This window comes from Macrosteles quadrilineatus, unplaced genomic scaffold (assembly GCF_028750875.1).
Source record: "Macrosteles quadrilineatus isolate MER2022 unplaced genomic scaffold, UCM_ALF_1.0 Scaffold_3__2_contigs__length_128488019, whole genome shotgun sequence".
Classification (NCBI taxonomy): Eukaryota; Metazoa; Arthropoda; class Insecta; order Hemiptera; family Cicadellidae; genus Macrosteles; species Macrosteles quadrilineatus.
The window spans coordinates 21,830,818-21,848,394 of record NW_026542596.1 but is presented as its reverse complement, the minus strand read 5'-3'; the positions used below and the strand labels follow the sequence as shown (position 1 = coordinate 21,848,394).

At 34.9% G+C, this 17,577-nt stretch overlaps 1 protein-coding gene across 5 annotated transcripts in view; it reads right to left on the bottom strand.

Annotated features, from left to right (window-relative positions):
• Nucleotides 1-4,108: 4,108 nt before the first annotated feature.
• The window catches only part of LOC128988428 (14-3-3 protein zeta), a 47,622-nt gene continuing 34,153 nt past the window's right edge, over nt 4,109-17,577 (bottom strand). For 4 of the 5 annotated variants that reach the window (XM_054409698.1, XM_054409696.1, XM_054409700.1 and 1 more), the window contains exons 3-5: nt 10,161-10,284; nt 8,761-8,924; nt 4,109-6,027 (exon numbers count right to left, since the gene is read on the bottom strand). In XM_054409698.1, the coding sequence (XP_054265673.1) occupies nt 5,872-6,027; nt 8,761-8,924; nt 10,161-10,284 (444 nt within the window). In that variant the 3' untranslated portion in view covers nt 4,109-5,871. Of the gene's footprint in view, nt 6,028-8,352; nt 8,517-8,760; nt 8,925-10,160; nt 10,285-17,577 lie in introns of all 5 variants that reach the window. The other variant, XM_054409697.1, reaches the window with a different exon arrangement.

Genomic DNA, 17,577 nt, shown 5'->3' with positions numbered 1-17,577 from the left:
TTTTATAAAGAACGTTTTGTGTAAAAAAAAAAAACGGATCCATCAAAGGATCCGATCGGGCATCGGTTCTAGCTCAGATCCGGTAGTCCGATATCCAGATCCGACCATCACTATCTATAATTAGGTGTTTTTAATAAGAGTTAGCCTAAGAGCCGAGTATAAACTAAAAAATATGACAAGTTTGATCAAAATTCGCCTATAAACCAGCAAACAACAATCTTCAAGTACTTATGATGATTGATGTATTGATATTGTATAGATGTATGCTCCATAGCTTAGGCTGCATCTTTGCCTCTTGTCTTCTAATCATCCTCTCTCCCAAAAAGGTATTTTGAATTTATTTCACTACAGTATCCTGATATTTAGTGTTGTTTACACATTGGGAATAAATACAAAATTCAATTTCTGATATAACTAACTTATGGTGGACATACACCTAACAAGAATGGGCAACCAGTAGGTTATGCCTGGACAGTCAAGGATAGACAATTCACAAATAAACCCAAAACACGGTACAGTTAAATACTTTCAGTAGAATAAATTAAGAAAAAAATCAATAGTAAGTCGTAGCTTGCAAGAATCAATAAAAATTCTATTTTAATACCTTTGGTAATATTAATTATTGATGCTTTCAAAATGTATCATAATACAGTACCTACAGAACTTACTGTGAAAATTAAAAATACAAGCAACCTTTCTGTTATGAGACAGGATTATTTATATACAGTATCCTGTAGTTTGGCGTATTTTATTTTTGTTTATCGCTCATGCTCCATGCTCCCCTGGGGGGCACACCCCTCAGGTTCAGAACAGCTGCTTAGGCCTCTATGGCCTGTGAACAGATTTTATCCGTTCCACAAAGGCCTTACTTACTTACTGCGTGGCTCCACAAATCTCAGTTGATTCTTCGCCTCGTTACCAGCCTCTTCCACCCTTCTCTGTCTTCTGTAAAGTTGATATTTGCAACCATTGTCCTGATGTCGTCCTTCCCAATGGACGTTTACCTCCAGGGGCCCATTTCATAATAAACTACAAGTTACAAGTTACAGCTTGTAACTTGTAGTTTCCATTAGATTTGCATTGGGCGATCAGCTGATTTACTAATAATATTAGTTTGTAGTTTATTATGAAATGGGCCCCTGGTGTGGCTTTCCAAACTTTATACAGTCTTGTTCAGGGTGACCACAGAAAAATTGTCATTAATTTCCATGACCATTTACCATTAAATTCCATGACTCACAAACTTTACTCTAAAATTATAATATAACAACACACACGGATAATAAATACTGCCTGGACAAAATACTGAACACTGCCACAGAAAATACTGAAATATTTGTTTTCTACAAAAATGAACCTACGACAATGAACTAAATAAAAACTCAAAACTGATAAACTAATAAGACTGTAATAAATTGAATTGTCATACTTTTTGTGAAAAAATCCTGGAAAATGCTACTACAATAGTCGGAGTTACGGCCTACCTAGAGCAATGTAAGGTCCCCTCAAACAGTGGCGGAGCTAGAACAAAAGGGGGCAAACCGGAAGTTCTGGGGGTTCGGGAAAAGTTGGTGTAAACTAAGTCTCCAAAATGGCAGTTTTATACCATTTCTTTGTTCAAAGTTAGTGTGACAAATTATTATACGCAATGCGTATGCACTACTGTATTACATGCAGTAAAAAATATACAGGGGAGTTTTAAATGAGTTCCCCCCCCCCTACTTTTTTCTACATTTATTAATATATCAACTCTGGACCACGTCAGGTCATTGTAGAGTAGTAAGTACTTCATTTTGACTGGGGATACATTTTTGGTCGCCATCTTAAGTCCGCCATTTTGGATACAACATTTTTTTTTCAAATGTAACGGTAGGGTTGTGACCCATTGTTTCAAACAAGATTTTTAGGCTGAATACGATGCTGCAATCCTTTTAAAAAAAATCTACAATGACCTGACGTGGTCCGGAGTTGATATCTTAATAAATGTAGAAAAAAGTAGGGGGGAACTCATTTAAAACTCACCCTGTATATATATATATATGCCCGAGGGTCACCTCCTTTGCCCCCCCCCCCCCCCCCAGTGGATCCGCCACTGCCCTCAAATCCATCCATAATTGGGGATTTCCATGACTTTACAGAATGTGAACACCCTGTTGTTCCTTTCTCTCTTCTTAGCACATGCCCTATCCAACTTAACCTTCTTCCTTTAACTATTGCAACAATATCTGGGTCGGTGTATGAAAATATAACCACATATCTTAGCTCCTATTTTTCCTTATTCTCCACATCTCTCCCTCCTGCACGGGTTCAAATAATTTTCTTTTTTAGATGAGTTCAACTTGCATGCTCCCCAACACTTATTGGCATTTGGTAACTTAGTTAACTGTTCTGTAGTATATCTTCGTCTTCTTAGTTTCTACTATTTAGTTACTCCTAAAAATATTTGAAACTTTCTGTACAATTTATAGTTAAGTTCTTTATCTGTATGTTTTTGTTTCTATTGTTTGCTTGTCTTCCAAGTTAATGATTTTAATTTTTTCTACATTTACTTGCAATCCTATTTTGTTTGCTAAGGTGAAAAGTACTTCTGCCAAACTTGCCAAGTTTTCAACTGTCATCAGCAAATGCCAATATGTTTAGATCTACTCCTAAATACTCCACAAAGGCCAACTGGAAAATAATTATTTTGATATAATTGGTATGAATTGATGATTGTCAAAATTGCCACATCGCCCATAAGTAAATGGTTCTGTCTCTGTAAAAATTGTGATCGTCACTCACAGTCGGGACTCAAAAAAAATACTAAGGTTACAATGCCCTTGGATAAATTTTGAGGTCTCGATGAAAATTAGATCGTCATTATCGATCCCGGCAACTGGGCGATAACGTCGTCACTCCAGGTCGCGGCAACACCCGTAAGTAACTGTTGCTGTCTGGGTAATAATGTTAATGTCATTAACATGTAAGTAAATGTTGCGGTCTGTGATAACGTGATCATCATTCGTTATTGCGAAAACATTCATGAGCATATTATGCGGTCTCGGCGATACCACAATCGGCACTCACGATCGTGTCAATAACCGTAAGTAAATGTTGCATCCATTGAACGGTTATTGGTTAGGTTACAGGATATAATTGTAAATTTAAAATTCCCATTAAGTAAAGGGTTGTAGTTTGCTTGTTTATGGATATAGTTTAATCAAACTTGACAATTTATTTAGGCCACACTAAGCTTATAATAAATATTTTATTAAAAACACACTTTATTACCCTTACTACAGCAGCAAACCTATGTACTCGTTAAACATAATGTTACTTCAATAGATTTAGGGTAAACCCTAAATGTTTGTATAGTTTTTGAAAGACTACATTTAAATTAGATGCAGTTCATAAAGCCTTTTTAGTGAAAATATCTAAGCATTTCAAAGACAATATCATCTAATAGGCCTACCTACAATTTTATTGCAATTTTTGCAGTTTATTAACTCAGTCTATTTAGTTGTAATGAGAAAATGTGTTAAGAATTGTCACTGTAGTTTGCATTTCTTGACAAAAAGGAATCTTGATTTTTATCACTAAGGAACCGAGGCAGAATATGAGTTCCTAGTTCCATTGAGAAATCTTTGTCAGAATTTGCCTATTTTGAACTATATCATAAAACCTTTAACTTTTGTTAAAACTGGTTTAAATGAAACAGAGCAATTGCCCTCTCAAAAATCTCTGGCGAGATCAGGGATTATATTTATATTTCTTTATTTTTATTTCCTGGTAAGATTAATAGTAGTTTTAAAAGGTAAATAAATAATTAGATGGAAGCACTTCTGGCATTTAAGCTCTTGTCATTGAACTTCCTGTGAGCATCAATCAGTGATAAAAAATAATGATAAACCCATTCTTCTAACATTATCTTTCGTTCAATTAAAACTAAATGACAACCTATTAATCTTTTTTCTATCTGTCTAATATTTCATATTTTTATATTATTTTTAAGATAAATTAATCCCTGTCAATTGCTGCCTCAGACTCCACTTGTATGGCCATAATTTTGTAATAATTCGATTAACTACCTCAGAGATTGGGGCATCATCCTAATTGAGTAAACAAGACAAAATCTTGAAAATTTTAATATATTAAATTCTAATGTTGAACAAAAATAAAATATGACAACTATAGACATGTTGAAATAAGTAGTAACAAAAATTATAATTAGATTTCAACTTAAATGTTTTAGTACATTTTTCAACTGGAGTCATAAAACGAATCTTTGGGTGATTATTGGACATCCGCATGCATTCTAGGCTTCAAATGCAGTCCAAACTAAATGAAATGCTAAGGCATGAAACAACACAGTTCCTGTCGCGACTATTTGGATGTCCAATTAGAATTTGAATCACTCACAACTTAAAAATATGACGCCAGGTTGTCAGGTTTGTTTAATTTATGTAAACAAAATTTCACACATTAGTGAAAGCATGGCTTATTCACATGCATTTAGAGAACAAGATCAATGTTACAATTACCCTTTGAAAAACTTACAAAAGCTAATTTAGCTACCGATCAATAAAATCAAATATTACTCGCAAACTTATAATGAGTGTTTACAACGGACACATTAAAATTACAAAACGCTTATGTGTGAAAATAGCTATGTATATTTACGTCAAATTCTTGTATAACGTTAACGGCATGAAAAATCTAAGGACAGAATAAAAGATATAACGGTATTTATAAATAAAAATAGGTTTAATATGAAGGAAATGAGTGATTACACGAGTAGAGAGAACTTTCAAAGATCTGACCCTTCCTTTCGGATTTAGAGATTTTTTGAGCACTAAAACATATGGCAGCATGTCAATTTGATTCGACGTAAGGAAGGAATTTGTCTTGGAAAGTTCAGGAATATGTAGAGCACAACAGCAAAAACCATTCACATTTTGCGTCACGTCTATACAACATTTGAGATGTTCAGATGGGCTCAACACTTCTTTTACCGAATACAAACGGATACAGGTACAATTGGTCTCAGATCATGCAGTCGACAGTCGAGGAGAGGGACCACTGCCAAGCCAAGTGAATTTAGCCAAGAGTGATGTAACAAATTACAAAAGATTCCATACAAATAACATAGTTTATTGTATAATAATAAAAGTTTTCATCTAATCTCCCATAGTATATTTCATGATGAACAAATTTGATTTTTCTTTTGAGTGTTAAAAAGTTTACAAATTAATATTTTCAGAAGAAACATTTAAACAACTGGGTATCGGAGATACTGTGTTTTGACAATTATTCGACCGTGTACACTAACCGATACTCTTACGGTCTAGAAAAACGGACACAGTACGATTCACAGAAAATTACAAAGAGCCGATTAACACCCTGATCGAAAGTTCTTTCACAACACATCCACTTAGACCGAGAGATGGAGATGAAGTGTCGCGCGCAAAGTGATCGGTTCGTGAAGTGTAAGCTGCGAGGGGAGGCTCCATGTTCCTGAAAGCAAGTATTAACAAAGCTATGCCACGCCGTCCGTCGTCGTACATCACAACACTCGACACTTTCAAAATTATTTTATTGTAAATTTATTGCATCCTACATCAGTAGAACAAACAAGCCGTGCATTTCTAAATTTTAATGTAAAGCCCGACAATAAAATTTACGAGTAAAATTAAAAGTAACATCGTACAGAAATAACAACAACATGTCTGACAACAAACGGAGTATCAAAATTTTATACAATAAAGAAGAACTTTCGAAAACATACATCGAAATAAATAAACAAAATGATCGGCATAGCTTTGGATATTTGCTAACATTCAAGTGTGTAGAACGGCGTATGCAAGTGTGGGAGAGGGAGTGGAGGGAAGGGTATTAGTTGTCTCCGCCCTCTTGGGGTTCGTCCCCATCGCCTTGCGTGTCTGATGTCCATAACGTTAGGTTGTCTCTCAGCAGCTGCATGATCAGGGTAGAGTCCTTGTAGCTGTCCTCGTTTAGTGTGTCCAGTTCGGCAATCGCATCGTCGAATGCCTGAAACAACAAACATTGCCTTCAAAGTTTGGGAACAACTTGCTCATCAGTAGACAGTTGGAGTTTCAAATGAAGAAGAAGAGTAAGCATTGGCTTTGAGAGTGTGATACAACAGTCATTCACCTTTGACATAACCTTGCCCATGAGTCCACCATATTCCAGCAGAACAGCAGACACAAGTTCTCCCTTCCAGTCTACTGGAGGACAGCAGTCATAAACGGTCATAAATCTCCCATATAACATATTTCAATAAGGATGATTAAACAACGACTGTTCAAAAAAATATCCTTTGTGTTAGGAATCAGTGCAGTTTGATTGATAAAACACAGTACAAATTGTTATAATCAATACTCATATTGCACATTGACTATTTCTTTTGACACAATTTAAATTTGAATATGCACTTTATCACAACTTTTTAATATATTAGTTTGTATATACTGTAGAGCACAATTTATTCATCATTGCCTCCAGGATTGATTATTGACAATATAAATAAGCTACCATATCTTACGCCCTCAATCTTAAAAAAATTAGTAGTCTGTTTATCTATACACTAGCTGTACCCACGGGCTTTGCCCCGATTTACTTCATAAGTGAGCTCATTCGCATGGCTCAATCATGTCCTGGTTGAAGTTTGTTCGCTACACTCACTCACCTTTAGGTTGGAGCTCGTTCGCTGCGCTCACTTGCCTTCAGGTTAGCTCGTTCGCTACGCTAACTCGCCTCCAGGTTGAAGTTCGTTCGCTACGCTCACTCACCTTTTGGTTGCAAATTAGCTGTTGTCATAAATAAAAAAAAAATAATAGTGCTGCACCCTGTTGGTAATCCTTGTAACTTTAATGCTATTGCACATCATAGAACAGAACCAACTTGTTTAATTGAAACAGCTGTGTTAACCTTATGAGTACTCATATTTAAATGGAATTAAAGAATCTTAACAGCTGGTTCAACTAAACAATTTGATTCTGTGATGTTCAATAGCATTAAAAATTTAATAGGTTTACCAACAGGGTGCAGCACTATTATTATTTTTTTAATTTATGACAACAGCTAATGTGCAAACAAAAGGTGATTGAGCGTAGCGAACAAACTTCAACCTGGAGGTGAGTTAGCGTAGCGAACGAGCTAACCTGAAGGCAAGTGAGCGCAGCAAACGAGCTCCAACCTAAAGGTGACAGGTGAGTGAGCGTAGCGAACGAACTTCAACCAGAACGTGATTGAGCCATTCGAACGAGCTCATCTTGAAAATGAATGAGCATTTGACATAAAACCACATTAGGACAGGACGACGTCTGTCGGGCCAGCTAGTAGTTTATATACTACTTTAACATAGATAGGCCTATACTGTTTAACTTGCGGTTAGGTGAAGTTAGAACTGAAAATGTGCGTCTTTATTTGCAGAAGAAGATGGTAAAATTAATGTTCACAATAAACAGTTCTGTTGCAACTAAGTACAACAATGGTTGAGTCACATCGGAACAGCCACAGCAGGAATTCCGGGACTGACCCTACTGGGAGCAAATGCCACTGGGTTCAAAATCCTTTTGACTGGCTAAACAGATTGATTCTACCTCTACATCTTTATGTGGCCAGAGTTGAACAATAAATGTTAGTACATTACTCTCAGAAAATAACTGATCATCTGAATAATTAATTGTGATAAGCATACAAAACAACAATTAATTACAAGCCAATTTCACAAAACACATGCATTTATTTATTTAAGCCTGGTTGGTGGTGTTTACATACAATGAATGTAAAAAAAAAAATTAAAAATTAGAGGATTGGTATTGATCCTTAATGAAGTGGACTGTTTAATGCATTTTATCAATACTGCTGTTAAACTTATCTTAAACCAAGAGCCTACACAAGTAGGTAAACCGATTGTATAATGAGGGAACTTGGAGGGGGGACATATGCCCGACGCCATATTATCAGCCGACCCAGCCCATTTTTACCTGGTCCTAGTCTCGACAATAGTACACTTCCGTTATAATTGATAGGTATTGTGTGTTATAAAGTTTTCTACCAAAAAATAATAGTTTAACCATCAGTTTTTAGAGTCAATGTTCTTTATATGAGGGAATCCACTTTAGTATAATAGTTGTATGTGTAGTTTTGTTAAGCTCACAATAAATTAACTTGATCAAACTCATCAACCCATAAGAAAAAGATTAATCATAGCATGTAGAGAGCTCACACAAAATCCAAGGATTTCTCTAATGAGTTATTAGCATTAAAACTCCAAGCAAACATGCTAATCAAACCTTTTAGACAATCGACACACGTAGGTTAGAGCTTTATAGTTAAAAACCGTTTTACCTGCTTTGCCAAATGGCAAGCTCTCGCTGGGGAATTTATAATCTCGTAATAGAAGACCGAGAAGTTGAGAGCTAAGCCCAACCGGATCGGATGTGTGGGTTGCATTTTTGACTTGGCAATGTCAAAAGCCTCTTGGTATGCTTTTTGTGAATCGTCCACCACAGCTGAATACAAAATGTGTTTTAGGCTTTTAAATATAGTTTAAGAACAGTTAAAACACTGGTCAGCATGAAAGTAAATATTATTCTCTGTAAATTAACAAGGCTACAAAATAAGAATTAATAAAAACTCTACTAGATGCAAAATTTAGGGTAAATATTTACTTTCATGCTAATCCTGTGACATCTATTTTGTAGTAACCACGCACCAACCAGCCTTGGTATAACATCAACCTGGAAAGTAACAGACCTGTTTTGCTAACTGACACGCTTTGTCAGGTGAATTGAGGATTTCATAGTAGAAAACTGAGAAGTTGAGCGCAAGGCCCAGCCTGATTGGATGTGTTGGTTGCATTTTGGCTTTGCTGATTTCAAACGCATCTTGGTAGGCTTTCTGTGAGTCGTCTACCACGGCTGTTGACAGAAAATACATCATTTTTTAACCTAGGGAACAACCCACTGTGAAAATCCATGTAATAGAAGAATGTCCTCTTTTATGGACATTAGTCATTAATTTGGTCACTTTCATGTGTGATTAAAACTGTAAATTAATTAAACCTACAATAATACAGCAATAAGAAAATAACATGGAACACATTTTTATGGTTCAGTAATGCATTCTTTATACATTGACTAATCCAATCTTGGGTTTTTAATTTCGGTTGTAGTAACCACAGATATTAGAAATGGAAAATCCAGGAATTTTAGATCTTGAATCCAAATTCTAAACCTTAGGTCTCAAATCTCCAATCCAAGTCCAAATGTTATAAATTTCAATATAGAACTGTTTCAAAATAAAATTAATAACAGTGAGAATCAAATTTTTATATTTAAAAATTGACTGACTGTTAATTTAATTTTGAATCAGTTCTAAACTTACAACTGACTATGTCCAACAGTCATGATCTCCAGCGACCATAGCAATAACTGTAATGATTTTCTGCAATCACGGCAACATCCACTTCATGTGCGAATCGGCAATATCCATGATTTATTAGAATCACAGCAAAGTCTGTTACAATTAATTGCAGTGACTTTCACAAACATTACAACTCTGCTATACACGATGGCAAAAAAAGAAGAGACAAACGGCAAATATTCGCATACTTTTCTCAGCTATCAAAATGCATGTACGATTCCCTGTTTTGCGTTTTCCCAGTTTCCGATCTGGCTGTAGACCCTGTTAATTTAGAAAAGTTAGTAGGTATGGACTTTTTGAAAACATCAATATACACACATTATTTGTCATTGGGTTTCTGCAATTTGTAGTTTTCAAAATGGGGATAGTTTAACAGTCACACTGAAGTATCCCTACATTTTATTTGGAAATAAATTTGGGCTTGTGGAGAGAGATATTAGCTAAGATATTAGAAATTAGCTAAGTTGTTAAGTGAAGTACATCTTGGATGATAAAACTTCCGTGGTCAAATTACACTGTCCAATGTTTCAGATGTGTAAAATGCAAATGTGCTCCAATAAAACCAAAACCAAAGCCTAGTTGTCAATTTAATTTCTTAGTCATTTGAGTCATAATTTCACGGTGAATACATGTGGAATAATCAGTTTTTACAAGTGATTACTTTCCCATATGTTTTTGAGATAATTTCCCTTAATGGGATCTTTGGTTTACTCTCCCAACTCTTTACTCACCATTCCTTGTGTCCCCTGTTGCAACCTCTGCCAGGTACCTGTAGTAGTCTCCCTTCATTTTCAGGTAGAACACTTTACTTTCGGCATTGCTTGCCTTTGGAATTAGGTACCTGTCCAAAAGACCCTGAAACAAAACGAAAACAATTACCAAATTAAGCCAAGCCAAATATCTATGGATTGACAATATTTCAATAGAAAAACTTTACATGTCCTTTCAAAATCGTAGTCCAAAGAATTAACAACACACCATTAGTAACCAGCTATGACATATGCTGCAATATGGCATTGAAACAAATATTTACACAACATTAGCAACAAGTTTAATAATGACTGAAGTGTCCAATCAAAATAGATCACAATACCATCTTGTATATTTACCGTACTGCATGTAAACAGTATAAGTGGAAATATACTTTGAGACATATTTTAATTTACTTTCCCTAAGTAAAACTCCTAAAAATTAATAATTAGCAGTTAAGAACAATATTAAATTAACTATCTTTGATCATCAGATTTTACTCAATGGTTTAAAGAAATTATTGGTCTAAGTCTGTATCAAAAAGGGGCATCTCACTTTGTTTTAAACTTATCTTTTGTTCATATTCAGGTACGTATATAACTACATTGTCCCTGTAGCCTAATCAATATTTAACACACATTGCAAAAACTTGTTTGAGAAATCTCTAGGCATCTAAATTGGTCACAATATGAGTGAAACTCATTGAGTTCAATGTTCTCAAACAATGATGGCACTAACCCAGTACTGGGCTGCCATGAGGGTCAGTAAAAGTTGAAAACCACAAAATTGTGAGTCACAAGTAAGGTGTGGTTAGGTTTTAACAAATGTAAAACAATGTTTTTGTTGGATGAGATTGTGTAATCAAGTTGATAATGGAAATGTAAACTAGAGTCATGTGAGAGTGGGAAGGTAATTGTAAACATCGTACTATTGACATTATCAGTCTTCTTCCAACCTAGAGTTTAGAGCCTCAATTCATAGTCGCTAATAAGAGCACAGTTTAGAATCTGAAAATAATTTGTCATATGCAACAATGGTCACTATTATTGAAAAAAATTAAAATTGAAATGTAATGAATAAAATATTATATTTCTTCACTTGTAAGAGTCTTGCATACATCAAGGTTCAAAAGCACCCTTATCTTTTACACATGTAGGCCAAATTCTTTTTAAATAACACAAAAAACCAGTTAATAACATATTTTTATTTGATTCTTTTCAAAAGTGTAAATAGGTTTTTGTTATACAATGCATTAAATCACCATCCATCATTAGTTATTTGTATAAGAAAAATTCTTATTTAAACAAATTCTTAGGGTAGAAACACACATACAGCGACTGGGAGCGGCGCAATTTAGAGCGACTGGGAGCGGCGCGATTTAGAGCGACAAAATCAAACCATACAATCAAGTAGTAACGTGCTCACAAACCGCTGTTGCGAGCGTAGCGGTTAGCTTTGGAACAATCTTGTTTGTTTTTCTAGCGTTTGGGAGCGGAGCGGGCAACGATTTTGTGGACATTTTTTTGTTCCACTTTCGCCAGTAGGCTGCTCTGTATGGCCAATGTCCATTCTACCCTGTGTAGTTTGCCTGTGTAAATAAATGATTTTTCATTTCATTTTTCATTTACCCTAAACGGAACATACCCAGAGCGTTTTGGAACCTTCTCTTTTTGAAAGAATGCATTCAAAGGTCGAGGTAGACAGGTATTGCATAAATCACGATTAATGCTTCTTAAGAACTGTAAACAAATGAATGGCTCCCTGGAAAAACGTTCCATGCGCCGTTTTGTAAACTTTACAAAAACTAAAAAAAACTTTAAGATAGTAATTTTTTAAAGATTATTTTTGGATTTTTTTAGATTCTACTTGATAGGTCTAGTCAAAACAATGTTATAAGGATTTTTTTTAAAATTATTAAGCTTTTGACATTTTAAGTGGAAAAACGTTGCTTGGGCGTAGTTGATATGCACAAGCAACGTTTTTCTACTAAAACATAGCGTTCTACAATACTGGCGTTTGGAACGTTTTGTAAAGAATAAAGTTTTAATAGCTGCAATAATTCATTATTTTTATTGCTTAGGTACAGAAATTCTCAAACTGCAAGTGAAAGATTTTTTTTACAATATTGAATCTTATTTTACTAAAAGAATACACAATATCTTGTTAATAAAACGTACATAACCCCTAGCCTTTGTATTAAGGTGATATTGTTTGTGTGCTTGGGACTTACAATATTGCACTTCATTTAACTAAAAGAACACACCAAATCTTGTAAAAAAACGTATTATCTTGGTACAGTATAGTCAACAGTATAGTCAGTCACAAATGGTATAGTCTTGCAGCCGTTGTGTATGCAGGAACATGAGAAATCCTTAAATAAATCAGCCCATTCACTTAACAAAAATAACATATAAGACATTAAACAGTAAATTGACAACAGCTAGGTTCTAATTTACTAATAACTAGTGGCTTGTAGGGACATAAGTCCCTAAAAAGCTCAAATGTAAAACAACTTTTTGCAATACCGGTATTTAAACAAACTCAGAATAACATTATCTATGTGTCAGAATAGGCATCCCTACACCATATCTTTTGTGTAAAAACCAGTTTGTTGTTCTTCTTTGTTTGCTTTTGTTGATGTCATTTTCAATAAATAATTTGAATCACTCCAGTGGTTTAACATAAAAAGGCAGCAAACATATCATTGTTTGTGAATAAATACTGGTTTACTAAGGTAGCTTTGGTCTTGTGGTTAATGAGGATAAATAAAAGCTTCCCTGTTTGGAATTTTAAAAATTCATTGGAGGTTCGCCTTCAGATGAATTGAATACGCCTGCAATTTCATCTGCAGTAGGCTTATTATACCTACGACGATCCATATTTATCCTGTCTACAAACCTAAGTTCTAATTCACTGTCACCTTGTACAACCATTTCTTCCGAAGCTCTTTTGTAAATTTGTGCAAATGGATTTTCTAATAGAATTTCAGCTAGTTTTGACAATATTTCAGGTTTTAAGTCACTATTTTCTCGACGCCTTTGACGAATTTCTGTTGCTGTTGATGTGTCAATAATGTACGATTGGCCATACACGGGGTCTTCATCATGTTGAGGCAGCAAATCTGAGATTGAACGATAAATCTGTCCTTGAATTTTGAAACAGTATGGTCCTTTTCCTGGAATATCTTTCTTCCTGGCTGAAAAATAAGCAAAAGCCATCGCACTGTTGCATTGTCGAATGAATTTATACAGTTGTGGGCTCTCTTCAAACAAAATTTTAAGTTCTACATTAGTTTTTGACTGAGGAAGGTTAATAAGTCCGTTATGGCAACATGTCATAAAATGATTATTCGTTAGTTCTTCTCTAAAATGAAGAGCACTACATTGAATGCACTCTTGGTCCAATAATCCTGCATCATGGATCTTTACATTTCTCTCGTCTACCATGGGTCTCCTAAAAAGGGGTTGTAACATATCTTGATTAAGTTCGTCATTATCTACTCTTGCTCTCCTACGCGCACTGTCATTCCTATGAACAGTTCCCCGCCTTTGTGGTATTCCCCTGGCGTTCATATTAATTACAGTACTTATAATGAAAATAATATATATCCAGCAGCCTACATACCAAAACATCTTGAATCCCTGGTGATTTTATAAAAGTGTGATCGAATATGATTACTCTACGTTGTATATTCACTGCACTAAAAAAATTTACTTACGAAGGAATGCAAATACACCATTTTAGAACCAATAACATTTATAGGTTATTTTAGTTGTATATATTTACACAACCTTAACCTTAAAATGTGTAGAAATATAAAGAAAACAACATCATTTAAAATAAACTTGAACATATGATTTAAAAATAAAAACAAAACAGAAGTTAGATTTAATTTCGACTCTTTGATTATTTATACAGAATATTTATTCTATGTCGTTTATTCCTTTAACACGACAATAACGTAAAAGCATGAAAAAATGAAACTTGAGTATATGATTTAAATAAACAAAGAATGCAGACGTTTTTTCGACTAATCTTCAATATTTCAGTTTTATTATAGTATACATTTCATAGTTGACTGGCTAAAAGTAAACCAAATGCGTGTATTGATGACTGTTTTCAAATCTGTGGCACAGCTGTTTTAATTTCAAAAGATGTAAACAAATTAAACCCCATGTTGTTTTAATGGGAAAAGTTTAATTCTGTTGCGAATTTATGGTAAAAAAATAAGAAAAATTAATAGTTTTCCCTCAAAATTCACGTCAAGACCTTTAAAATAAGACCCCTCCCATCCTTCTACGGCCATCCAGTCACTCACAATTTCTTTACAAAAATTTGACTTACGGAATTATATATATAGATAAGTATTTATAAATGGAAATTAAATTCCTGTGTCCTGGTAAATATTCTGGATCACAAACATTATAGTGTTCAACTGTAGTGTACATTGTAGCACAAGTAACGTTTTCCAATTACTTCAGAAATAGGTACTTTTTCAGGCACTACTTCATTTTTGTAGTTTTTTTTTCTCTTTTTTGCTATTTCTATGACTCTTTTCAACTTTCTTCTTCCAAAAATCTATGTCTAACTTTAGTTTTTTGCCTCTATTTAATTGTTTAATAAGGCTTGACACTGGTGAAGACATGGTCTTGTCTGCCCAATACGCTGCACAAGGAACGTTCTTCCAGGGAGTGCCAAATTCCCCTACCCATAATTCAATGTTTTAGTTATAAAATCGGCCAAAAGATGTCACCACTTGATAGACAAAAGCACAAGGAACGTTTTTCTATCAAAAACCTGCAAACTCTAATTCTGGCGCTTGGAACGTTTTTCCGGGGAGCCATTCAATTGGTGATATTCACCATGTACCTCCCTTCCTCCATTACTCCATGCAACCACTCCGATCGGTTAGAAGCACACAAAATTAATGTTTTGGCATAGGCTATTTGCACATCAGACGTGCGCCGCTGCCGCACACGTCTGTTCCAAATGACGCCACATTATACGTTCCTAATCCAGTTACTTTTTTTAAAACTGTTTAATAACAGGTTGCACTCAAGCAAACCTAGAATAGGAACGGCAGTGCCTCTTAACCTCATTAGCCGAAATGGATGGAATCAACTTCACTTTATCTGCCCGCAACTATAATATTGATTAGGGCTATGAAATTTAACTGTTCTAAACTATTACATAGCCTAACCATAATTGCCGTAACATTTCAAAATTCTGTTTGATAGTAGAATTTTGCAATTAAAATGTTCGTAACTAACCTAACCTAACCAACATTCTGTAACATTTAAAAAATTCCTTTTGATAGCAAAAATGGCTTTCACGCTCAATAGTCTGTTGGAACCCTCAATCCTTAACTGATTATGCTCGTATTTCACTTCAAAATAGAAAAATTTTAAAGCAACCTCAACCTGCACAGAAATTTAATGTGAGCGAGTAAGTAAATCCATAATGGCTTTTAAAGTAACTGTTCCCTTTTCATTATTTTGCAATACTGGAACGGGAACGGGTTGTGACGTCATTTTGACGTCCGAATAGTCACTTCGTAATGTTTTTAGCCAAGTGTTTTTGCCACGGTCACCTTTAACTCCAGGCTGCGGCTTGGTAGAATTGGCAACGTTGGAAGTGGTGTTGTCTAGCGCCAGACATAGGCCTACCATAAGATAACATGGCAAACAGGTGACACCACCTCATTAATTCACATATTATCCATTTAAATTTATGAACATAAATGTATTCAAAGATTGAAAATCTAAATATATAAAAGGCAAAGCCCTCACTGACTCACTGACTGACTGACTCACTGACTCACTCATCACTAATTCTCCCACTTCCCATTTACCTAGGAGGCTGAAATTCGGTACACCGATTCTTTGGGCATTAAATAGGAAAACTAAGTAGTTTTTTATCTGATCGGACTCTCGGGCTCCGCCCCAGTGGCTCTGCAGTTTCCCATGTTAACCTTATGATTTTTCATATTTAAAAGGAATTAATAGGTAATTCTTAACAGCTGTTTCAATTAAACAAGCTGGTCCTGTTCTATGATGTTCAATAGCATTAAAGTTACAAGGATTACCAACAGGGTGCAGCACTATTATTTTTTTTTAATTTATGACAACGGCTAATTTGCAACCAAAAGGTGAGTGAGCGTAGCGAACGAACTTCAACCTGGAGGCGAGTTAGCGTAGCGAACGAGCTAACCTGAAGGCAAGTGAGCGCAGCGAACGAACTTCAACCAGGACGTGATTGAGCCATGCGAATACTTATGAAGTTAAACGGGGCAAAGCCCGCGGGTACAGCTAGTAAAACATATTACAGGATTTAAAACCAAAACAAGATTTTAAAATTGAAAATCTATTTTTGTGCATTTAAAGTGGAGTCCATATTTTCATAGCCCAGTAACCAAGCTTTTATGTTCTTAAAAAATACACAAATACTATTAGCTGCCTCAAAAAAAAACAAAAAAAAACAGCTGTTACAACCCTACAATCAGAGAGCAGTTTTGGTGGGTCCCGGGAAGAGACCAAACATTAACAACGCTCTAATATTACAATCAAGGAAAATGTCTTCAAAGTTTTTGTAACCTATGATTAACAATGTTGCTGCAAACACAATATGGAGATGATCATGATGTTACCGTGAACAAGGGAAATGATTACGAAGTGACCATGATTGTTGGAGACGATCGGGTTGGTGAAATATATTGAATTGGTGATAATTGCACAATTTACAAAATAAACTTGCAAACAAATGAAACATACTCTTCAGTTTTTTTCTTTCACACGATACTTCTAGTTTTTTAAACTTGAGTTATTGTAGTAAAGTCAGCGGGTAGACTTAACCATTGGTAACCTCTTTAAAAATTATAGATAGAAAGAGGATATGTGTGGAAATGGCCAACAAACAGTAGTAGTCAGCATTAAAATCATCATAAGATTAAGTCTCTTGTAAATCAATTTCTGATACTTTCAACATAATCCTCAAAATTTTCATTTGGCTGTATGTTTCTCTGTGTACATTATAATATTAATAAATTCTTAATAATACTTATTTCATAGCCTATTATTATTATTGAATAGGTGTGTCACGAAAAAAATTCCAAGGTGGTGGTGGGTCTCCTGACCAAAAGTTTGGAAACCACTGAATTAGTGAATTATAAAGTGGAGTAGGTCACTTCCGTTACAGACAAGTATTAAAAAAAGTATATGTTCGTATGTATTTTAAAATAGCAATAAATATGCTTAAGTAACTTTCTTTAGATGAAAATACTAATAAAATATTATTTTTGTACAGTTAAAACAGTAGTGAGTGAGTGACTGTGTGGGGCGCGGCCCCACCCTAGCGGCCATCATGTGAGTCACGCGTCGCATTGCTACGTCACCACGACAC